The sequence below is a fragment of the Amblyomma maculatum genome, chromosome 6 (assembly GCF_055883805.1).
Source record: "Amblyomma maculatum isolate TAMU_Amacu chromosome 6, ASM5588380v1, whole genome shotgun sequence".
Taxonomy (NCBI): Eukaryota; Metazoa; Arthropoda; class Arachnida; order Ixodida; family Ixodidae; genus Amblyomma; species Amblyomma maculatum.
The window spans coordinates 122984587-123010509 of record NC_139349.1 but is presented as its reverse complement, the minus strand read 5'-3'; the positions used below and the strand labels follow the sequence as shown (position 1 = coordinate 123010509).

At 48.8% G+C, this 25923-nt stretch overlaps 1 protein-coding gene across 1 annotated transcript; it reads left to right on the top strand.

Moving 5' to 3' along the window:
• The first annotated feature begins 20671 nt into the window (after positions 1-20671).
• On the top strand, positions 20672-21802 carry LOC146186695 (uncharacterized). The gene has a single exon (XM_084608089.1). It carries the CDS (start codon positions 20672-20674, stop codon positions 21800-21802), a length of 1131 nt encoding a protein of 376 aa, XP_084464215.1.
• The last annotated feature ends 4121 nt before the right edge of the window (positions 21803-25923 follow it).

Below are 25923 nucleotides of genomic sequence, written 5' to 3'. Positions count from 1 at the left end.
CCACGCCTACTTCATTAGACGTTAATTTTCTTAGCTCTTGCCATAAAGCGACCGCTTCGAAACCACCCGATGTTCTTCAAAAATCTATTGACGCAGATCTTCCACCCGCACAACGCGATCAACTCGCTGCTCTTCTACAGAACATTCCCTTCTGCCTTCGACCTTCCTGGCACTGTGCTGGGTCGCACGTCTGTCATTACGCACACAATCGACACTGGTACAAACGCATCTTTACGACAGCGTCCTTATCGCGTGTCGGCCTCTGAGCGACAAGTCATTGCTGATAACGTGGAAGACATGCTTCGCCGGGGTGTCATACAGCCATCTAACAGTCCATGGGCTTCTCCGGTTGGTTTGGCACCAAGAAAGATGGTTTCATCCGGTTTTGCGTCGATTATCGTAGGCTAAACAAAATCACGCGCAAAGATGTCTATCCTCTGCCGCGAATCGACGACGCCTTGGACTGTTTACAGGGAGACAAGTATTTCTCCTCTGTGGATTTGCGCTCCGACTACTGGCAGGTACCGATGGCTGACGATGACCGCTCGAAAACTGCCCTTACAGCACCGGGCGGCTTATACGAGTTCAACGTTATTCCCTTTGGCCTTTGCAATGCGCCAGCTACTTTCGAGCGCCTGATGGACACTGTTCTTCGTGGCCTGAAGTGGCAGACCTGTCTTTGTTATCTGGATGACATCGTAGTTTTTTCTAGCGACTTTTCTTCTCAACTTCTCTACCTAGAGCACGTACTCACGTGTCTCGCCGACACTGGGCTTCAGTTGAATTTGAAGAAGTGCCATTTTGCCGCTCGAAAAGTCTCAATTTTAGGCCACGTAGTTTCTAAGGACTGCATTCTTCCCGACCCCACCAAACCGCGCAGTTGCAGAGTTTCCGAAGCCAACCTCCCTGAAGCAGCTCCGCAGCTTTATCGGCCTCTGCTCCTACTTTCGGCGTTTCATCTTAAACTTTGCCTCTATCATCGCTCCTCTGACCCAGTTCCTTGCCGGCAGCTCCGACCTTTCTGCCTGGACTCCAGCCTGCGATAAAGCCTTCGACACTTAACGCCGCCTTTTGGTTTCGCCTCCCCATTCTACGCCACTTTGATCCAATGGCGCCTACGGAGATCTGCACTGATACCAGCGGTATTGGTCTTGGTGCCGTCCTTACCCAACGTAAGCCTGGTTACAGCGAGTATGTTGTGGCATACGCCAGCCGAACATTGACGAAAGCAGAGTACAATTATTCAGTCACAGAAGGGGAATGTGTGGCCATTATTTAGGTCATCGGAAAATTTCGTCCCTATGTGTATGGCCGACCGATTTATGTTGTGACCGATCATCACGCTTTGTGCTGGCTGGCCTCTCTAAAAGACCCATCCGGTTGCCTTGCTCGCTGCGCTCTCCGTCCCTAGGAGTATGACATTAATGCCATTTATCGATCAGGTCTGAAGCATACGGACGCGGCTGCTCTTTCCCGCTCGACATTGCCTAGTAATACCTCGTTTGGCCATGTCTGTGCTTACGATTTGTCGACTCTTGCCACTATCGACATGGCTACTGAGCAGCGGAATGACCCCTGGATCAATACACTTTTGGATTTTCCCTCATGTCCTACTCCCGGTCGTCCATCCAAAACGCTCGTCCGGCAAGCCCACCACTTCCCATTCGGGACGGTATTCTCTATCGCCGCAATTATTTGCTTGATGGAAGGAAGTGGCTTCTAGTGATCCCGCGTCATCTCCGTGCCGACATTTGTGCTGCGTACCACGGTGACCCACAATGTGCTCATGGTGGCCTATTGAAAACCTACATGCGCCTACATCTACGATTTTACTGGCGTAGAATGTACCGCTTTACACGACACTTCGAGCGCGCTTGCGAATCTTGTCAACGCCGAAAAACTCCTCAGAAGTCTCCTGTTTCGTTGCAGCCGTTACCCTGTCCTGCTCGTCCGTTTGACCGCGTTGGCATATATCTCTATGGCCCTCTTCCTACTACTCCCGCTATAAACCGGTGGATTATTGTGGCAGTATACCATCTTATTCGCTACACTGAAACTTCACCGTTACCTTCTGCCTCTTCAAGATACGTTCCTTTATTCCTTCTCAACAACTTGATTTTTCGCCACGGGACTCCGAAGGAACTGCTCAGTGACCGTGGACGCGTTTTCTTGTCCGACGCTCTTGAGGCCCTACTGAAAGAATGCCACATCAGTCATCGCACCGCTACTTCTTACCACCCTCAGACGAATGGCCTGACAGAACGCTTCAACCGTACTCTGAGTGACATGCTCGCCATGTGCTTCAACGACGCTCATTCCAACTGGTACCAGGTTCTTTCCTTCGTAACCTACGCGTACAACACTGCAATACAGACAACCTCTGGATTCTCTCCCTTCTTCCTTTTTTACGGGCGCGAGCCAACCTGTGCAATGGACGCGCTTCTCCCTACCGCTCTGATGTTTCTGAATCGACGCCACTCTCGGATGCCGCCCAATACGCAGAAGAATGCCGTCAGCTCGCTCGTTCGCTTACAAAGGAAAACCAGTGTCAACAAAAACATCATCGGGACACTCGCGAGGCGCCTTCATATGCACCCAACTCCCTGGTGTGGTTCTGGGTTCCTGCCACAACCGCCGGCCTTTCAAAGAATCTTCTTGCTCTGTATCACGGTCCATACCGAGTCCTTCAAGAAACATCTCCTGTCAACTACGTAGTTGAGCCTGTTACACCCCCCTGAGGACTTGCGTCGCCGTGGACGTGAAACAGTTAATGTGAACCGAATCAAGCCCTATACCACGATCCGTCTGTTCTTTTGGCTCCATAAGTCGCCAGGATGGCTCCTTCGCTACCTGGGGGGAAAATGTAGCGTGGTCATCTTCGTGTTCATACATATTCCTCTGTTTCATCAAGAAAAAGATCACAAGTTTGAAAGAGAAGGCGTGTCCCTGTGATCATTTAAATTGGCTTGCTGCATTACAAAAAGTCATCCTTTGTACCAAGCATCTGCAACTTAGTAACAAAGCGGCAAATACTCTTCTAAGGATGCTAAGCTGGATGCACTTCACAAACAACTAACCAGCAATTCTCTCACCTAGTATGTGCACACCACTGTATGTGTTGTACATAGGTGCACTCTTTGACAAGGTCAGTATACCTTCAGAGCCAATTCACCACTGTGTGCCCTGGATACAACGGAACCGTTACATTCACCACTGTTCCCAAGTTTCGACATCGGTCATAATCATCATAATTAGCCAGACTACACCCACTGCAGGGCAAAGGCCTCACCCCTATTCCTCGAATTTACCCGGTTGTGTGCTAACTGCATCCACTTAACCCATGCGAACTTCCTTAACCACTTCCACCCACCAAACTTCTTGTTGCCACCTGCTACGCTTTCTTTCCCTTGGAATCCAATCTGTTACCCTTAACGACCATCGGTTATCTTCTTTTACCACTACCACCGAAACCATTTTATGCCGAGGCTCCTTTATGGTGGCTGTCTCCTCGCAGTGCTGTGCGTGCAGAGTTGCAGTCGGCAGTTGTGCTCTTCTTGTGACCGACCTTTTGCAGCTTTGCTGCTATCCGTGCACGTTGGATAACATTGTTATCCATCGTAAACTATTATCCAACGTTAAACCTAAGTTGAATATTATTGTTAAGACCTTTTTTGTAAGAGCAGAAAAACATTCGATAGATATTAATGACACCCAACATTGCTAACTGACTGTAGTATTGCCTACAGTGTTCATTATAAAGGGGAAAGATATATCAGAATTTCAATTATTGTACACAGTTTTTAACTCAAACAGGTGTGTGCGAGTTTTTTACCTTATTTATGGGTTGTTTTCGCTACGTCATCATGTAATTATCAGATCCTGCATATAAAGCGACCTAGACCTGTGTCTTGCAAAATTGTCATGCACCAATTCAGCCTACCAGATTACAAGTTTTCAAGAAATGTATGAAGTGGGCACTCTGAGCAGCCTTACAAATATGCCGGCTTCCCGGTCGGAAAAAACTACAGAATTTCGGGGTGGTTTTTGACAAAAAACTTGTTTTAACACCTGAAGTAACGTCAGAGCTTTCTGTAGTTACAACAGAAAAGTGCCAGAAAACTACAGACAACAAAAAACTACTACAGAACTACAGGAAAACTGCAGAAAGCTACTACAAAACTACAGAAAAATCATACGTTTACGACAAAACTACAGAATATTCTGTAGCCAAAGTTTTGTTTAGGCTATGTACATCAGCCTTCTTCCTTTCCAATATGTTGTCTGATGGTCATGCTTCTGCTATCTGACATTTTCGCTTGTAAAGTCCTACCAAGTGTTTTATTCCAATTTATTAGACTTCATTTTGTATTTCGTCATGAATATGTGTCATATTTTGTTCTTTTTGTAATAATTTGTGAACACTAATCCTTCAGAGGATGCTTAAGCATGTGAAATAAAACATTTTATGCAACTGTTTCATTACTTCTGCAGTTGTTTTTATTCGAACACTTGCCAAGCGGCATAAATGGAATTGAGTTTTAATTAAAGTACGTCTTCTTGGCTATTTTCATCCTCTATTTGGCTATTTGGTTTTCCTCTTTTGTAGCTGTAAGTCAAACCTTTTGTTGTCGTTTTGTTCTGTAGGTCACCATCATAATGTACATGAATAAAAGGTGGTGAAGCTCCATTCCAGCTGCTGGTTTCGTTGCTCAGCAGTTTTAAATCATTTGTTACAGGTAATGCTCGGCACGATAGTGTTTCTAAAGGTATTCTAAAAACATATGTCTTTGAGTTCATCTTAACTTGCTTCACAGCTGAACTTCAAAGCTTCAGGAACTTCAAAGCCTGTCAGGAACGGACCCCACTTTTGCTTAAGCGCATTTGTATAAACGCCTTTCTCACGCGTGATGTCATCCATTCTAGCCCAGCTTATTTTGAGTCAGCGGCCAAATAGCCAATTTTAAATCTTGTAATTAGCCCACTGTATTTTGCCGTCTATTGAAAGTGATTAAGGTTTAATACTTAAATTAATGACTAATAAACTGGTCAATCTCGCTTTTACATAAGTCATAAATTAGGCAAAAATTGCCAGGTTACAGACCGCAAAATGTACCACAATACACGTTAGCAACTGCAAAATGACATTTTTTTACTCAGACCATACGCGATTAAATCACGTAGTTCATAATGAAACCAGCCACAATTATGATTATTTACCAGCATTGAAACAATAGATAAGACACTTCAACTGATTTTAGGTTTTGTTCAAGCTATGCTTTGTAAACATTTTCACGATTACCATTCAAATGCGTACACACCAGGTTTGTTTACGAAGAGAAATCGGGTCATAAATGTCCCATCACTGTACACATGTAAAATTCAGATGATGGCGTGCGCTGAAGTTCAACACAATATGTTTTGGTCAGTGTGAAAAGCTGCTTCACTTTCTCACAGGCCAGCAGTGAAGGCGTTAAAAAGAATGATGACATTGTTGGGTTTGTGGAGTTTAACGTCCCAAAGCGACTCAGGCTATGGGAGGCGCAGAAGTTGAGGACTTCAGACATTTCGACCACCTGGGGTCCTTTTACGTGCACTGACATCGCACAGCACACGGGCGTCAAGCTTTTTGACCCCATTGAAAAACGGCCGCCGATGCCGGGATTAAATGCTGCCTACTTGGAAACAGTAGTCGAGCGCCGTAACCACAGCGCCACTCCGACGGGGATATCCGGCGGCATTGTCAAACGAGACACGCGAAAAAAAGAGAAGACATGCAGGTAAGTCAGCGAATAAAAAATAAAAAAAAAAGTTTGGTTATACCTCAACAGGTATAATAATGTCCGACATAAGAGAACGCTGAAGGTAAGTATCTCAGCGCCTGAAAGGCGATTAAATTTATTTATGTGCAACAGGTATAATAATGTCCGACATAAGAGAACGCTGAAGGTAAGTATCTCCGCGCCTGAAAGGCGATTAAATTTATTTATGTGGCTAATATAAACTGGCACGGCGCAAATGTAGTACACAGCTAGGTGCAGCGTAGAGCGGCAGTTATATTGCGAAACGCCGCACACAGTGCATTTCCACTCGAAAATGCGGTCCTGTCTTTGACGCATGTAAGATTCTCCTTCTATAATCATGCCTTTCTTTGAAAACTTTCGAATACGGACGTTATTTGCGGTTATTTTCTTCCATAAAATCTAGCCAGAGACACAGCGCTAGCTCGGCCACCAAGGTGAGCTCCGGGTGCCTCGGTACAAAATGGCGGATAGCGCCCCGCTACATTTGTGTGGTTCGTGGCCTTGACCCTCCGCTAAACTCTTCCGAAGGGGATATTCGGCTCTGGGATAGATTTCCTATACTAAGTTTGCATACAACTGAATCCGTTAAGATAATGCCGGCTACCCCGCGTTTCACCTTGGTAGTCGCGAGTATCCATCGCCGTTTGACAATGTTGCCCCGCCGGGGTGGTGCAGTGGTAAGACGCCCGACTACTGTGCCGGAGTTCCCGGGTTGGAACCCGACCGCGAAGGCTGCGTTTCGATGGAGGCGAAACGAAGTGGCGTCCGTGTGCTGTGCGATGTCAGCGCAAGTTAAAGATCCCCAGGTGGTCGAAATTACTCCGTAGCCCTCTACTGCGGCTCCTCTTTCTCTCATTTCCACTTTCATTCCCACCTTCCTCCCTTCCCTTACGGTGCGGTTCGGGTGTCCACAGAGCAAGAGTGACAGTTACTGCGCTTTTCCCTTCCTGTGAACCAATTTAAGTTTAAATTGACAATGTTTTAAAAATCTGCTCCTACAGCTCATGTATACGCACATGGAGCCATCGCGCGTTCAAAACCTCCTCACCAACTTGCATGCTGCGCTTGCAAGTCTCTCTAGCCGCTTGCCCGCCAGGGTGGTGCAGTGGTAAGACGCCCGACTACTGTGCCAGAGTTCCCGGGTTCGAACCCGACCTCGGCGGCTGCGTTTCGATGGAGACGAAACTTAGAGGCGTCGTGTGCTGTGCGATGTCAGCGCACGGTAAAGATCCCCAGGTGGTCGAAATTACTCCGTAACCCTCCACTACGGCTCCTCTTTCTCTCTTTCCACTTTCACTCCCATCTTCCTCCCTTCCCTTATGGCGCGGTTGCGGTGTCCACAGAAAACAAGTGAGACAGTACCGCGCCTTTCCCTTCCTATAAATAAATCAGTTTTAGATCAGTTTTTTAGCCGCTTAGCAGGGGCACTATAGCAGCCATCATCCCACTTCCTCCTTCTTACCTGGTCCATTGTGCTGCTCAGAATATTTCACGTCATCCCGGGCTCCTGAAAAGCTTTCGACCCCCACTGCGCACACGTATCATCTTCTGCACCGAGTAAAAGCCGGTACCTACGAGATCGTGCCTGCGTTCCCGTTCCGCACCACCAGATATCGTCCACGTCTCGCGAATCAAGCGCTGCTACCCGCCGTTTATTGACACTGTTTAATCAGAACTTCAGCTACGAGCCGAGACAACGAAGAGGAGGATTATTTGCGTGTATGTGCGCCTTGCGCGCGCTCGCTTGTACAAATCTTTGACGGCGGAATGTGCATTGTCATGCGGTGTGGCCTGCGCTTGTGTCTTACTTGACATGCGCGTCAGTGTTATGCGGTCTGTCCATGACACATATCATTTGAGAATATTTCTAAGAATTTGACGTTTTCGCTGTTTTTGAGGGCACTTGTTTATTAGGGCCGCTTCTTACTCTGTCTCTGCATGACGGTGCTTCTAGATTAAGCAAGATGACGAATTAATTAGTTTTATGCTGTTGGTTGAAAATATCTATGAACGCTTCTTTGCTATCGACCCACAAATGGCTGCCTTATATAACCATGTTTCTAGTCATATACAAGGGATGGCAAGTTGTAACATCATGTAAAGACAGAATTCCTCCTTGCAGATTTGGGCATGAAGATTTGATGTCGTTTGTTCTCTGAAATTTTCTATGATCACTGCATTCCTTATACATCGTGGAATGTTTTGTACACATTATTTAAATCACAAGTGCAAGTTATTTTATTTAAATAAAATAACTTATAGTGTTTGTGATATTCAAGCACAAATACGTAAACTGGACACGTGAGCACGCAAGAGCTGAGTGTCTTGAGAGTGGATACTGCAGTAGGGTAGAAAAACAAAATTATGGTTCGAAACACCTCTGTTTTTTCTACCTATGTTTAGTTACACTACCAACAAGAAATCATGAACAGGAGAAAAATGTTTTCTTACAGCTGTTGTCAGTGCTGCTCATCGTGTTGTATCCGGAACTGTCACGCGTAAATTGAAAATGCTGACGAAATGAGTACCTAGAGGAAAAGACAGCCATTGTTAATTACTGGTTACTATCGCTTCTGTGATAATGTTTCAAACTAAAATAATATATTAGTCGTCCAACATATTGCAATTAAGGCAGCGATATCTTAGCAGCCGTCTCTGCAAAACAAGCTCCAAGTAACACCCATGAGGTGTATCCTGGGCTCGCAGCTTTTTTCTGCATACCTGAAGGAATTCACAGGTGGGCAGCGCTGGCTGGTTGGTGAGATAATTATCGCGATGAAGCTGTGCAGCATGATGACAAGCCGATAGTGCAGTTGGCAGGCTACGTGATACGCCTGTGTGCGGTTAAAGTGAGTGCATGTGATGGAAATCCAGTGGGTCAGTAGGAATCAGGATCTGTCAGCAGAGGACTCCCTTTCATCCCTCCTTAAAGGTCCACGGAAACGGCCCCCAAGAAACCACTGATAAACGTGTTCAGTGTGTAGAACACATCCTTTTGAGCACTAACGCAAAGTATGACTTCTTGGAACAAAGCCAGCAATTTATTATTAATTTTTAAAAACAGCGTTTTTTGAAATTCGCGGGCAGAGGAAATGTCGCTTGGCGGTGTCGCATGGAACTATTTCCTAATCCCGTGACGTCACGGATCGGTTGACTGGCAAGGCTTGCTAGAAGCTGCCATTCGCTGCGGTCACTGCAACCATGACGTCACGGAAACACTTCCGGTAGCTGCGAAAGTCGTCTGCTCGTGCGCTGCTCGAACTCTGTGCGGGCTGTTACACAGCTCGGCGCCCTTATCGGTTAGGTGGCCATTGCCCATTAAGTGCAACAACCGAAGCGACGCAGGAATCGGCAGAACGAAGCTGCATTTACAAATGTCTTATTTATATAACGTGGTTTCAGGAGTATCGGAGTGTCGTCCGACGAGGCGTCAACAGCACGGTCAAGCACCGCACGATGGCAGCACCTCCTCAACCGCCGTAAACACCGCCGCTGTGGCCCTTCCTCCCGCATACCGTTCGCGAACGACACGGCGGATCGTTAGCACCGATGTCCGAAATAAAGCGTGATAAAATTTGTTGGCGTCTGGAATACTGAGCCGAATATCAAGTATGAAGCCCTCGTGAGGATCGCTGACCAGCAGCAAATTGCTGGTAAGAGCGATAGCCGTGATACAAGCTAGTTTCTGCTCAAGCCAGCTGCCGCTGGTGCATTTCGGCTGATCCGATCTGCTCGTACTAGCTCTGCGATTAATGCGTCGGCAGAGTTAATCCTATAATTATTTTACTATTGCAGGATAGGAATCACTATAGGGCAGTTTCATAAGTAGACGGTTTACGACAGCGTTGATCATGTTCCAAAGCGTCGACCGCCGCGGCTTCGAAGCGAAACAATAGGCCTAGCGACGACTAGAGACGGTCACGCACGGCGCCGGCGTTCGCCTCGCTCGCACGTTCCACCCCCGCGGTAATTGTGTGACTTACCTCAGCCTGCTCGCGGCATCCCGTGCTGCAAGCGTTGCAAACTCGTGTACTTTCATAGCTAAGGCCGCGTATTTTTTGGCGTTCTGCTCAGCAACAAGCCGTTCAAACGATACTGTAGGCACGACAAGGCTTCAGTACGCAGTCGCTGCGCTGTCGGCCGTAATCGAAGACGTCGGGCGGCACCATAATCTATACATCGATCTTTAAACGTGATACAGTGGGCAAATGAATAACTTTGTGAAGCAGATCCGCTCGTACGTTTCGCGCACTCGGGCGCCGACGAGTAGCTTCCGTCAACAGACGCCGTCATAACCTCGGTTAATGACGCAAACCGAGGTCGTCAAGCTCGGTTTGCGGTAACCGCGGTTAGTGGTGCAACCATGGTTTGGTCCGCCGTGTAACATAGGATAACCACGGGTTCGCGGTTACACTAACCGTCGCTGCGCGAACTGGCGAACTCCTCAGTCGTGTGCAAGCGAGGACGGGTTGGCGCGAGTACGCCAGCGAGCGCGCGGCAACCGGAAGTTCGTCGAAGTGACGTATGTCTGGGCGGAGCTTTGAACTTGCTTGTATTCTTTGTTTTTTTATGGCTCCCTTCGGCGCACGAGTTGAGAGGGAAAATTGGAAGGGTCATTTTTAATCGCCGATATCTCTGGTGTTGCAGAAGCTAGATCGAAAATTTTTGCGGGAGAATGATGGGTGGTTCAATAACTATCAGTGCTATGGCGTTGTTTACCCTTCTTTGTGACCCCTTTCAGTGGACCTTTAAATGACACCTCCTTGTCTTGATAGCGCAATATGGACATGCCCGATTTTTCCGATCACCTCTTTCGCCATGCAGTCGTCTATTCTATTACTTCTCAAAGTTATAAATATAGGGGAAGGCTCCGCTTGCAGACAGCATGGCTTCGACTACGATTGCAAATATCCGAGATGCTAAGTGAGCAGTCAAAATTGCATTTCTACAAATACTCATTGAATAATATAATCGGGCGACGAGCCTAGCGATGGCAGTTTTTGTGAATTTGATAGCTATCCGTAGAAAAAAAAAGTTAATTGTGAGACTCAGGAGTCATATTTTCTGAAGCGAAATTTTTTATACACTAGTTCATCTGCTTAGGTTGCTGCTACTAGTGACGTAGGAATAAATACAGGGGTTACAAAGCTGCTCAACCGAATAAAGAGCATAAGCGTTGGCTGCGAGCTATCGAGCGTTGCCTCGAACACACGCCGCGCTGCGGTGAAAGCATCAAAGCTAGCGAGAGTTCTACGCAGCATCCATGTTTATGCATATTGTGATCGTACCTGAGTGGCATAGGGGTAACGTTAATTCTAATGGCATGGCAGGCTGATTGTAAAGTCACCGCCCCATATTAAAAAGAAAGGCCCGAGTTGGGCGCAACCGATTGCTAAACAAGGGGCGCTCTTTCAGGCACCGGGTAATGCTCAAGGGGCATAGTGTACCTATTGCTAAAAAGTATGGTTCACACGTAAGCTTGGCCTTACGTTTATGACCCGATAGCGTAGGTTACGTGCCCTTGTATAACATCCCGCTTTAACTAAGCCGTATGAACGTGCCTGCGTGGCTTAGGAGTAACGTGAATTCAAATGCAAAGATTGATTGTAATGTCATCCTCCAAAAAAGGAGAGGCCCGATTTGCAACCCCAGTTGCTAGACGACAAGCGGCTCTTTCCGGCACTGGCGAAAGGCTCAAGGGTAGCGTAGTGTAGCTTTCGCTACAAAACTACAGGCTTTCACAACATCAGTACACATCTTAGTTGAGTCAATGCAGTCCGTAGGAAGAGCGGATGGCGTCGCGTAAAGTGTTCCAGAAAATTGCAGAAATTCCTCCTTTTCCACGCGAGGAGAGCACGTAGTCTTTCGTGCATCGGCGTCACTTGGTGAAGACGATGACTCACCCGGCTGGAGAAGCAACTGGATGTCTCTAGAAGATTCCGCCAGGACCAATGACTTCGCGCATATCGACGGGGAGAAGGAGAGGACGCTTGCAGAGTAAGTTTCGTGCATGTGGGCGCCTGCCTTGGCGCATTGTAACAAACAGACTCGGCACACTCCATTTATCGGGGTCGCGTCGCTTCAGCAAGCTACCCAGTCTTAGAGCCAGTGTTTCAGCGAGTGTTGCTCAATTCACGTGGTCAACCTGCTGTTCGGCAAGCGCACTGATCTGCGAGTAAGCGGCGCCCGTCTACAGACATCGGTCCGTGACAGTACATGGTGCACAATTTTGTGTTTATTTGTTCGAATTCTCCCGTGTATTGTTGATGTAAAGCTTCTGTGTTTATTGAAATCTTCTTTAGTACCATTATTTGCACTGCCTTTCGGTGGATCTCTTTGTGTATCTTAAGTAGTAATGTCAATTCCTCTCTATTGTCTCTTGCTGTATAACGTTTCTTTTGCTTTTTAACTCTGGCTTCAATCCTTTCTCTGGCTTCACCCTGCGAAAGCTGTGCACCAAGCGGCCACCCTCTTTATTGCTACAGGTAGCAGAGTTCCGGCTGCGCTTGCCACGCAAGTCGAGAATATCTCTATTAAGACTGAAATATCTGCCCCCACACACATTAAGGGTATCTGGTAGTATACCCGTCAATAGTGGTGCATCGTTAATAAACCATAATTAATAATGGGTGACGCAGGTTTACCTTGCAATTCTCGGAGCAAGTACAATCCATAATGTCACGATTATAACCGCGCACCTCGTGATGCCTTAGTGTGGCCCGCATTTGCTAACGCCAATAAATGACGGAGAGAAACGACTGTCGACAATCTTGATGTACCAACGTAAGTGGTTCAATGTCAAGAAGACGTTGAATTTGTCATTGCTATTATCCAGAGCATATTACCCAGGATGCTGGGCGGCTTCGTACTGCAGTGGCAAGATTTTGGTGCATATTAGATGCTGTATGAAAGGGAACGTTGAGGTGTTCTGGTCGTAATGATTCTGTGTGATGGTTTCCAGTTCTGGGTGCTTTACGTATTGTTTTCGCGTCACTTTTTATCCTATGAAAACGCGGCATAATATATATGTCTCAATGTTCTGGTACCCGAATTTCATATGCATGGTCACCTTTCAGCATAATAAACAGTGATTTATGCAGAATCATGCTTCTGAATCACAACCTGAACTATATCTATGCTCTGTCGAATGCACTGGGACTGTGACATTGAGAAGACATAATCATTCTGCGCCGCGAATTTTGCCCGTAGGCCGCGGCCTCACAGCTGCAGCGTATTTAAGCATATATTTACAGAACAAGAATTATAAGACTTTGTGACAACACCAAAATACTGCCGACGGGCTGAGGTGGAGCACAAGCAGCCGTAACATAAAAAATGGTGCGATTTCAACTTAGTTAAACTGATCTAGTAGCACGGGTGAAAGCATATCGTCAAAGATGAAAACTGATTGTGTCGAGACCATGCGGTGGTTCGGGATCGAAGCGGCGAGGAACTGAGCCCTCCATGCGCTGCCCGCTGCATTGAATAAAAGGCTCAATACCGAATCATCTTCGATTATTTGTGGAGCGGAGTTAACTGATACTTGCACGAGAAGGATGTGCAGCCCATTTAGAGAGAGGAAATTTGGTAACGAGAGAAGTAAAAAAGCACATAGGCAGAGCTGCTTGCGAAATTCCGCATTAGTTTTGGTTTGTGTTCTGGCTAACAGCAACTGTAAAACCGACACAAGCGCACAGTAGTTCCAGGAAACAGAATGATCCCACCAAAGGCATCAATACTGCCGCAGATTAGTTGCATCTCCACCGAGATAGCAGGCCATCACGTACAAAAAACTGGCTGTTCCAGGTTGGGTCCTGAGCATCATTCAAGAACGGCTTCAGATGCTGGTCGCTGTGTTCCTCTGTTCGGAAGGTGCGATTATCGGGAAAGCTCGTAAACAAAGCAGCTATGTAATGCTCGAAGTTTTCCGCGTCACATTCTGTTGTGGCAAGTGGCAACCGCGTCAGGCAGTCAGCATCTGCGTGCCATTGGCCACACTTGAATTAAATAGTATAGTCCTATTCTTGTAATCCAAGAGCCCAGCGGGCCAGGCGACCAGATGGATCACGGAGATTGAGTAACTAACATAGGGAATGGTGATCTCTTACTACTACGAAAGGCCGTCCGTGCAGGTAGCAGCGAGACAGCTGCACGGCGAAAACAATCGCTAGACACTCCTGCTCGGTGATGGTGCTCAATCTTGCTCAGAGTTCGACTGGAATAAGCAATGATATGTTCGCGGTCGTCAGAGCGCTGAACAACGAAAGTACCGATGCCTATACCACTTGCGTCAGTATGCCCTTCCGTTAGAGCAGAAGGGCTGAAGTGCCGTAAAATAGGATGCGATGTTAAGAGGAAGCTTAGTTGCCGGGAAGACGATTCGCACTCAGATGCCCACTCGAATGAAGCCTCTTTACGTAGTAGGCACGTGAGCGTGTAGACGACGTCTGTAAAACGAGGGATGAAGCGTCGGAAATAGGATCGCAATGCCCAACAAACTGCGGAGCTCGTTTTTGGGGTATTGCGTTACCCAAAAAACGTTCCCAGGTTAAAGAAACGCAGCAACAGCTACAGTCTTTTGAGGATCAGGTAGACGCCATCACCATCGACGAGGTGAACAAGCACTAACGCGCCTGTGGCGCAGTGGATCAACATCACCAAAACGGCACTTCTTTGAATTCAGCACGAGACCAGCTTCGCGCAAGCATTTCAGTACGAGCACTAGGCGGTCGTTGTACTCTTTAGATGTTCGGCCAAATATACCTTTGTCATTCAGATAGCACATACAAACCTCCCATTTCAGTCCGCGTGGTATAGAATCTATGAATCTTTCAAATATCGCAGGTGCATTGCACAAACCGAAGGGCATAACGTTAAATTCGAACAGCCCATCAGGAGTGATTAAGGTGGTCTTCTCCTTATCAGCTGGTGCGTCTGAATCCACCAGTACCTAGACCGAAGGTCTATAGCTGAAAAGTATGAGGCTGAGTACAAACATTCAATGGCGTCGTCGATGCAGGAAAGCGGATAGATGTCCTTTTTGGTGACTGAATTCTGGCGGCGGTAATCCACACAAAATCGCCATGTACCATCTTTCTTTCCCACAAGAATTACTGGAGCCGCCCAAGAACTGCACGCCTACCCTGTTTCAACATTTCACGACATTGCTCATTGATTACCCTGCCCTCGGCAGGCGCCACACGGAGGATTCGGTGCGCATGTCCGGTGTCAATGCGATGATTGTTGCTTGACTCAGGAAAGGAGCGTGGGCTCGTGATTTTCGAGAAGTCAAACATGGATGAATACTTTAATTAAAGATCTTCCAAATCACGCTCAGTGACATTGAGAGAATTACTAATGATAGCCCGCAGTTGAGCATTCACTGGGGATGCTGCGACATGCCGCTCCGGTACATCTGTAACCAAGGCTACTGACATTAGCACGCCTTCTCTACAAGAGGCAAGCTTCATGCCAGCTGCTCAAAGAACTGGCTGCGTGGAGCAAATAATGGTCCACTATCACGTGCAACTGCGGTTTGCTGACAACAAACAATAAGAGAACAGGAGAGATGCCTTTACTCAGTTCGAATAATTAGGCGGTATGACCGCATCAAAAGCTTCGGTCACCCGGCGAGAAAACGAAACTGGAACACACTGCAGAGACATCGGGGGCACAACAGCTTCGTCGCACACATAAAGCACATCATCTCAAACAAGGGGCCCTCAAAGAACTCAGGCGGAAGGCAGCCTTCAACACTGATCTCGCAAGTGGGGCAGTCTACAGTTGCGCCACACATCTCAGAAAGTCAATACCGAGAATTACACCATGAGCGGAATGTGACAGGAATAATAATTCCGACGGAGACACGGTTCCTCCAAGACACACCTTGGCACTACACACTACAATAGGGTAAAACGAATCCCCGCTAACGCCCTGCAAGTTTGCATTTCCGTCCTATGAAAAGATTACTTTGGGTCAAAGTAAGATTTCAAACGATAAACGTGTAATCGAAATAGTTCACCCGTGTCCACTAACGTCACTGTGGCAAATACCGTCAATAGACACAAGATTCTTATTTTTGAGCATGGTCACAGAATGAGGTATTTCAGCGAGTAGCAATCGTTCTCCGGCGGCCTCACCTCCATCCGCCGCGGCGGCTAGTTTCCCTGCGGTGTGGGCTGGGAGCGACGCCGCAGGGATGGCGAACGGCGGGCACTAAACGCCGGCGGTGGAGTCAGACTCCAGTCGGAAGCCGGATAGCGGTTGCGCACGCCACCGGGCTTAAACTGGCTTTGTGGAGGAGGTGACCAGTACCGAGGAGAGTCAACTGTGTAATAACTCGTCGCGCCTGGGTACGTGGGTCGGTCATACCGCGATGGTGGACGACGGCGGCATTGTCTTCAGATATGGCCTGGGATGCCACACCGGTAACAGACAAGACCAGGGTGGAAAAGGGTTTGGTCCTGAAAGGTCATGATGACGACAACAGCTAGGGTCTCGCTGATCTGTTAGCCTGAGTGGTTGACTAGGTCTTCGTTAGTGAAGGTCGTTATGCTGATCAGGATGCCTGGAAGACAGAGGGCTGACGAAATGTTGGCGCGACCATTCGCTCGAAGAGCCAGGGTGTGCTTTGTGGACAGAAGAGTATTCGGGCTGCGATTGCAGCGTGTGGGCGGGTGCGCACGCAGATGAGCGGCAGGACGCTGGTGAGGTGTGCCGGCCGTGGGAATCGAGCCGAAGGAGTTCTTCACGAATGATCTGCCAAATAGTCGAAGTTACGTCCGCGGACACATAATCGCCAACGCTGGCGACAGTTGTGACATTGGCCAGTCGTCCAAACTTGGGCGTTAGTCGACGGGTCTTCAGCGCTTTAAATGTACGGATATGACGAAGAACAACAAAGATATTTGAGATATTATCTTTAGCAATGAGAAAGATGTGAATAGCCACTGCAATTCCCTTCAAAAGATGCCCTACGTTGTCCTCCTCAAACATACGAATGTCAATGGAATTGCACAATTTGAGGACATCTTCGGTATAGGTAGTACACGTCTCGCCGGGTAGTTGGGCACGATAGATGAAGGTTTGCTCGGCCCGTTGTTTGTGCGCTGAGGAGTCACCGAAACACTGTTTAAGTTCAGTGACAAAACGCTCACATGTCGTCAATGTGTCCTCGTGATTTTCAAAGGAGATAAGGGCAGTGTCGGTCAGGAAAAACACTATGTTATCAAGCTGAGTGGCGGAGTCCCAACGGTTGTAACGGTGCATCCGTTGGTAGTTCTGAAGCCAGTCGTCGACATCTTCTTCCGTCGCGCCAGCGAAAGGGCGGGGCTTCAGGTAAGGTTGAAAAGGGCCGAAGTCGCCTGAATTTAAGTGATGAAAAGCCCTGAGCAAGACTCAGTCGGCGGCGGCATGGTAGCGAGCAGTGGCGGAAGTTCAGCAAGGCGGCTACGACGAAGCTCCAGGGGTGCGCCAATGGTCGGGCGATGGTGGGGTATTGAAACCACACCTCCCCCAAATGTAAGCGGCCGCTTTCCTATGGAGGCGAAAAGCAAGACGCCCGTGTGCTGTGCGATGTCAGTGCACGTTAATGTACCCTAGGTGGTCGAAATTTCCGGAGTCCTCGACTACGGCGTATCTCATAGCCTGAGCAGCTTTGGGATGTTAAACCCCACAAACCAACCAACCATCCAACAAATGTAACACTATTGTTGTTACTGAGTAAACCAACGTTACTCACACACAAGTGCACCCGAACCAGACGGCGCCAGTACGTCTCTCCTAAACTCCTCTGCTTCATCCATCTATTCATATATATATATATATATATATATATATATATATATATATATATATATATATATATATATATATATATATATATATATATATATATATAAATTGTTACGCCCTTAGCGTCGCGACTGAGACGTTCTAGTCGGTTCAGTACGCTAGGTACACACAGCTAGCGGGAACGGCACAAGTGCCACAAGACAAAGGCCGAACGGGCGCGCACACTTCTTCCTATTCCTTCGTTCTTCCTTCGTGCTCTGTTTGAGAACAAGTCCGTAACACTTCCCCGCCGCAGGCGAAGCCCTCCGGGCGAGTCAATCGTCAGCACGAGGATGACAGGGTTTCAGACGCGCGACGTGGGCAAGCTCAGTTCGTGAAGAACGTCGGCCAGTTTTGGTAAGGCGCGCAATCCGATAGGTGAGGTCACTAATTGCCTCGAGGATAACATAGGGACAGATATAGTGCGCGAGCAGTTTCTTACTTAAGCCACGCTTCCTTAGTGGACGCCAAAGCCAGATAATATCTCCAGGGAGGCAGGTGACGTGGCGATGGTGGTCGTCGTAGCGGGATTTCGAGCGCTTTTGCGAGGCGAGCGTTCTCAGGCGGGCTATCCGGCGGGTTTCTTCTGCCCGGCAGAGGATCTCAGCAATCTCAGGTTCGTCGTCTGTGGAGAACGGCAGGATGGTGCCGAGGATGTGTCGAGGAGACCGGGCATAGAGGAGAAAGAATGGACTGTAACTTGTTGTTTCTTGTTAGGCGGTGTTGTATGCGTATCTTATAAATGGTAACACAGTGTCCCAGTCCTTGTGGTCGGCGGCGACGTACATTGAAAGCATGTTGGTGAGTGTCAGGTTGGTTCGCTCGGTCAACCCATTTGTTTGCGGATGATACGGGGTAGAATGTCGGAAATGTGTTTGGCACAAACGAAGCAGTTCTTCGACAACATCAACGGTGAACTGACGCCCTCGGTCGCTGATCAACACTCGGGGAAGCCCATGACGCAGTATAACATAGTGCAGCAGGAAGAGGGAGACTTGGTGTGCAGTAGCCGATGGAAGGGCTGCCGTCTCACAGTAACGAGTGTGGTAATCAGTGCAGATGACGATCCAGCGGTTGCAAGAATGAGACTTTGGAAAAGGCCCCAAGAGGTCTACCCCGACTTTCTCAAAAGAGGGTCTTAGAGGAGTCACCGGATTAAGAAGACCAGGAAGAGTGCCGGCGGAGCGTTTGTGACTCGCACACTGAGCACATCTAGCCACATACTTCTCAGTGGTTTCACGCATCCGGGGCCAGTAGAAACGTTCTTGGATGCGATAGAGCGTCCGCGCAGATCTCAGGTGTCCCGAAGTGGGGTCGTCATGCATAACGCGCAAAACAGAGGAGCGTAGGCTGACGGGCACCACCAGAAGGTAGCGGAGACCAGTGGGAAAATTGTCCTTTTTGTACAAAAGACCATTCCATATACAATAGGGACTGGAAGCTGTAAGGTCTCTTGCAGCGGTAAAGAATGGTTGGAGATTCTCATCTTTCTTCTGTTCAGTGCGGAACGTACGGGTATCGGGGAATGGAGGTAAAACTGCAGCGATGTAATGATCAAAATTGTCGGCGTCACATTCCGTTGTGGGAAGCGGTAAACGTGAGAGACAGTCCGCGTCAGCGGACCGGCGTCCACTCTTGTACGAAACTGTATAATCAAACTCTTGTAAACGGATTGCCCACCGTGCAAGACGACCACATGGGTCACGGAGGTTTTTCAGCCAGCACAGGGAATGATGATCAGTGACCACTGTGAAGGGCCGCCCGTAAGATAACAGCGAAACCGCTGAACCGCGAAAACTACTGCGAGGCATTCCTGCTCAGTGATTGTGGTATTGCGTTCAGGTTTGCTTAAGGAACGACTGGCGTAAGCAATAACATGTTCCTTGTCGCTGTAGCGCTGAATCAGCACAGCACCAATGCCAACACCACTGGCGTCCGTGTGCAGCTCCGTTGGAGCAGAAGGGCTGAAATGCCGGAGAATCGGATGTGATGTGAGTAAAACCTTGAGCTGGCCAAAAAAAAGTCACACTCTGATGTCCACTCGAAGGGAGCGTCTTTGTGGAGAAGGCACGTAAGCGGGTTAGCAACGTCAGCAAAACGGGGAATGAAATGGCGGAAATATGAGCACAGTCCTAGGAAACTTCGGAGTTCCTTCACGTTCTTAGGTTTTGGAAACGATGCAAGGGCCGCTGTCTTTTGAGGGTCAGGTCTGATGCCTCACGATCGACGAGGTGTCCTAGTACCAAAATCTGACGCTCACCGAAGCGACACCTCTTCGCATTAAGTACTAGACCGGCGTTTTTGAAGCAGTCAAGCACGAGAGCGAGGCGTTCGTTGTGCTCTTCGATTGTCCGACCGAAAATGACGACATCATCAAGGTATCACATACATATTTGCCATTTTAGTCCCCGTAGGATAGCGTCCAAAAATCTCTCGAAAGTTGCAGGAGCATTGCAGAGCCCGAAAGGCATTACATTAAATTCAAACAGGCCATCGGGTGTGATAAATGCCGTTTTTTCCTTGTCGTCAGGGTGCATAGGGATCTGCCAATATCCCGATCGCAGATCGACGGATGAAAAATATGATGCCGAGAACAGACAATCTATGGCGTCATCGATCCGCGGAAGGGGATACACATCCTTCTTTGTTGCAGCATTCAGATGGCGATAGTCGACGCAAAAGTGCCATGTACCATAATTCTTCTTCACCAGAATTACAGGGGGAGGGTGGCGCTGCGGTCGCCGAGATGTGTGGACGTGATCCAATCGGCTCCGTCATCTTCATATGATTCCGCTGTGATTTCTGTCGAATTTCACCGAAGTTCTTGCAACAGCAGTTTCGTGAAGTGGCAGGGAATTCGTGGATACCTGATTTTGAGGTGGGTCTTCATTTTTCAATAATCTACAAGTACGTTTCTACCACGTGAACGCCGCCGCCGAACTAAGCCTAGGCGTGCACACAGGCGCTAGCGCTAGCCAGAAACGCGCTAGCTCTGTGAGACGCCAGCCGCCCTTCGCGCTGGGTGCAACACGAAGAGAATGGCAACCGATGAAATGAATAGCTCTGCGGAGGATTTACCACAAGCATCGACTGCAGAAGACGACACGGGTTGGAAAGTGGTGACCAGCCGGAGAACGAAGAAGGAACGCGCCCAACCTACTGCTCAACTTTCACAGCAAGCACAACATGCAAGCGACGGGCAGGTGAGCTCTTCTCGCAAGCCTCCTAACATTAAGAACCGGGTGATAAGAGCCTCACGCATGCCACCCCTGCCGCAAGACATCAAGATAGTGCTTCGCCCAAAGGGCGGCTTGAACTTGCAAAAGATCGGACCTACCTTAGTGAGCAAAGCCATAATAGCAGCAGTTAATCTTGATCCACAGCAGACCACGGAGGACATAATATGTCCCAATATTACGCAGAACATCATGGTGGCGAGCACGCCCTTTCGAGAAAATGCAGACAAGTATGCGCAAATAAGGGCTATCCGAATAGCCGAAAAAGAGTACGCAGTCAGCGCTTACGAAACTGCCCCAAGCGACACCTGCAAAGGAGTAATCAGACACATCGATGGTGCCGACGATCACAGGACGATTGAAAGAAACATTGTGAATGACCGCAGCCCCTTGGCACTAGCGGCAAAAAGAATCAAGGACTCAGGATCAGTGATCATTGTGTTCGATGGTCTTCGCGTCCCAAACTTCGTTAGGTATGGACCCACACTGGTACCCTGCTACTTATATCGCAGACAAGTAGACATATGCTACGTATGTGGCAAACTCGGACATCGGGCGGATGTTTGCCCCGAGCCAAACTCAACCGAATGTAGGGGTTGCGGACTTCCTAACCCCACCTCATCCCATGTGTGCGATCCAAAATGCAAGCTGTGCGGGGGCTTGCACGTGACGGCGAACAAGGTGTGTAGGAAACGCTATCTCATTCCATACGTAGTACGCGCACGACGACAACGATCGCGACTGGAGCAACAAGAGGAAGTACAGCTAGTTGAAGAAGACAAGCAGCACGCGGCACGAAGCCGATCTAGGTCCAAGACGCCAATACGCAGCCGCTCCCGCTCTCAATCGAAGAGCCGCACACATGCGAGGACAAACGGAAGTAGTTCTCAGGTGCGCTTTGGTGGAAAAGACAACGGAGGCGATGGCACGTAGGCGAACAAGGTCAGAGACGCTATCACGCCTCCAAAGAAAAGTGAGTCCCGCAATCCTGATAAAGAGCGAATAGCTATGTTAGAACAGGAACTAAGAGAGCTAAAAGCCGCTTATACTAAGCTAACGCTCGAATTAACTGCAATGGGTAAAGCGAACAGCCGTAAACAAACGCTCACACCTGAGCCATCAACCGCTATCGAAATTCACACACTCGTTGAGACGAAGAGACATGAAGAACAAATCGAAGAATGCCCGCCTTCTAAGAAGCGCGCTTTAACGCAACCGCGAACCAGGAAGGACGCTATGGACGCCATGAGCGAGATTATGAGGCTAATGCACGAGAGCATGGTGCGAATGAACGAGAAAATGGACATTTTAGCTCACGAGTACAGAAAATGGAAATGTATCTAAACAATACGGTAGTACCGGCAATGGCAAGGATGAGTTCACAACACATCGGTGCGCAAGGCCCACCTCGCGATGGTCTCACTGCAAGCGAAGGAGGTTACAACGGCCAAAATGACAGTGCCGAATAAGACACGCACTATCCGCGTCTGGCAATGGAACTGCAGGGGGATCGCCTCAAAAAAGGCGGTCCTCCTGCAGATGGTCAAATCAGAAACCGAGAAACCACACGTCATCGTGCTACAAGAAACACTCACAACCGAACTGGCCATTACGGGATATACGGCCGAAGCCCACAGAAAAGAGCAGGGCAGAGGCGTCGCTTTACTGATTGGAAAGAAGATCCCGTACATTCGGCATGAGATCCGCCACACAGCCTGCTATCTAGAACACCTCACGATTGAGATCATACCGAACGACCACGTAGGGAACAAGCAAAGCATCTTCCTCACCAATCTGTACAGCAGCCCTAAGGATACGAGGCAAGGGTTTAGAGGCATTCTGGCCAAGATTGCGCACATCGCCAAAGACAGTCCGCTGATTATAGGTGGTGATTTTAACGCCCCACACCAGGCTTGTGGTTACGCGTATCCCTCTAGCAAGGGAAATCGTCTTCTCACGACAGCCTCCGATCTCGACTTCATGCTGATCACAGACCCGGAGACCCCAACCAGATGTGGCACTTCCACATGTCGAGACACCACACCGGACCTTACTTTTGTCCGGGGCCTAGAAAAATGTGCCTGGCACAACTCAGGAATAGACCTTGGGAGTGACCACTATATTCTCCGAATCGATGCAGAGATACCGGGAAAGAGGCAAAGAGAATACAAACTTATCGATTGGGACAAATTTCGTGCAATACGGGCGCAGCCATCCAACTCATCAGGAGCAACCACAAAGCACACGATAACGAGCTGGACCGAGCAGCTCAAAGCAGACATCGCAGCCTCGGAACGGACAATTACCACGGACGTTAAGGTAGAGAGGATGGACAGTCGGCTAGCGAATCTTCTCGAAGCCAAACATACCATTCTAGCCAGGTGGAAGGGTCAACATCTTAACAGAAGACTACGAAGGAAACTTGCCGAACTCAACAAGACAATCGAACAATACTGCATGGTTTTCTCCCGACAACAATGGGATGAAGTCTGTAACTCCCTCAATGGGCAAATACGCAGAGGAAGTGGGTGGGGACTCATAAAACACCTCCTCGACGAACACGGAACAAAGTCCAAAATTATGCAACGGATCAGGCTAAGTAAATTAGTACATCGCGAGAAGCAAATCAGTACCGCCGAAGCCCTTCTGGATGACCTTGCCAAACGATACTTACCGCTTAAATCGGGGTTACCCAGTACCTTACAAAGGAACAGCTATGACGGTGCGCCAAACTCAGAGCTAGATACGGACTTCACAGAAAGCGAAGTACGCTTCGCAATTCACGAACTCAACAGTAACTCTGCAGCCGGCCCCGATAGTATCACAAATCGGGCTCTCCGAAACTTAGAGGACGACTCGGTCACGTTCCTAACGCAACAAATCAATGAAGTCTGGAAAACTGGCCAACTACCTGCAGAGCGGAAGCATGCCAATACGATCTTCATCCCAAAACCGGGCAAGCCGCTGGGCCTACCCAACCTAAGGCCGATCTCACTGACGTCCTGCCTAGGAAAGCTAGCCGAACACGTCATTCTGAATAGACTATCGGAATACGTAGAAGAAAAGGAGTACTTCCCTTACAATATGATTGGCTTTAGGCCAGGTCTCTCAACGCAAGACGCTACGCTACGCATCAAGAAAAGTCTGTTGGATCGCCCCACACGAGACACCAAGGCGCTACTGGGACTCGACGTGGAGCAAGCTTTTGACAAAATCCAACATCAAGCCATTCTCAAAGCCATATCTGACCACAATCTCGGAACACGCTTCTACCACTATGTCAAGGCGTTTCTGCAGGATCGAACGGCCACTATCCAGATAGGCGAACACGTCTCGGAGAGCTTTAATCTGGGCGATAAGGGAACAACACAAGGCTCAGTGCTTTCACCATTCTTATTTAACTTGGCGATGACAAAGCTTTCTCGCGCATTGGGTGAAATTGCTGATGTGGAGCACAGCATATACGCAGACGATGTTCGCATCTGGAGCACCGGTGGCAGTGATGCCGAATTAGAAGCGCGCATGCAAGAAGCCATCACGGTTACCGAGGCCCATCTTGCCCCAATGGGACTTCGCTGCACTTCTAGAAAATCCGAGCTACTCATCTACCACCCCCCAAGACCAGGCCGCCCGTCCAACGACTGGCGCCGACACCACACACCGTGCATGGCGTTATACGACAGGGATGGAAATCGCATACCCACGGTCGATAAAATACGAATTCTAGGACTAATCATCCAAAGCAACGGGTCCAACTGGGCGATGCTTGACAGCATCACGATCAAGATTGCAAACGTGATCCGGATGCTTCGGCGCATCATGAATAGGCACAGGGGACTGAGCGAGGACAACGCTATTCAAATGGTCCATGCTTTTGTACTCTGTCACATCACATACGTGGCTGCAATGCTCAACTGGAAAAAGAAACATCAGAGAAGGCTTGAGGTACACATACGCCGAGCTTTCAAGACAGCGTTGAGGCTCCCCGATAATGCCTCCACTGAACTACTCTTACAGCTAGGAGTGCACAATACCCTTGCCGAAATCATCGAGGCACAGCACACGGCACAGATTGCACGCCTATCAAGCACCAAAGCGGGCAGAAAGATTCTCATTAACTCGGCCTGAACACCATAGTAGAAAAGGACAACGTCCTGCAGTTACCTAAAGTCGTGCGAGAAGCAATCAAAGTATCCCCCTTCCCAAGAAACGTACACCCGATCCACAATCAAGGAAGAAGGCTCGCCCGCGCCAAAGCCCTCGCTGCGGACGCGGCACAGTTCCCCGACCAGACAGCTTTCGTGGATGCAGCGTACATACCGGGAAAGCATGCCTACTCGGTAGCAGTAGTCGACGGACACGGGCGTACGCGCAACTCACTCACACTTTACACCAAGAAGCCAGAGGTAGCTGAACAAGCAGCGATAGCACTAGCTCTAAAAGTCTCGGACTTCACAACTGTATACAGCGACTCTAGAGCAGCCACTCGAGCTTTCGCCAAGGGCGGGATAGACAAGACGACGCTACGGATCTTAGGCGGAAGTAACATCACCGATCACTCCATCGTATGGTTCCCGGCACACATGGGCAGCTTGGGGGCGGCCTGCGTAATCTCAATGAGATCGCACACGAGGCGGCGCGAGGACTCATCGACCGCGTCCCTCCGGTTTCCCCTGCTACTCCACATATCGAGTACAGAGATCAATTATTCACGTACAACGAGGTCACTAAGCACTTTTATCTAGGCAGACGACCATTTCCCCTCCCGGATAAGAAATTAACCCGCAGCCAATCAGTCACGTTACGCTTGCTCCAAACGAACTCATACCCCAACCCCTGGCGCATGAAGCACATCGACCCAGACTACGACGGACAACATGTGTGTGAACTGTGCAGTGACCGTGTAGACTTAAACCATATGCTGTGTGGTTGTGCATCGAGCGACGCCTACGCGAAGAACAAGGAACGTTGGGACAAAGTTTTAAAAAGTGCTTCACTACATGATCAGCTTCGGGCTGTCCAGGAGGCCCGCACGGCAGCGGAGAGCTTTGGGC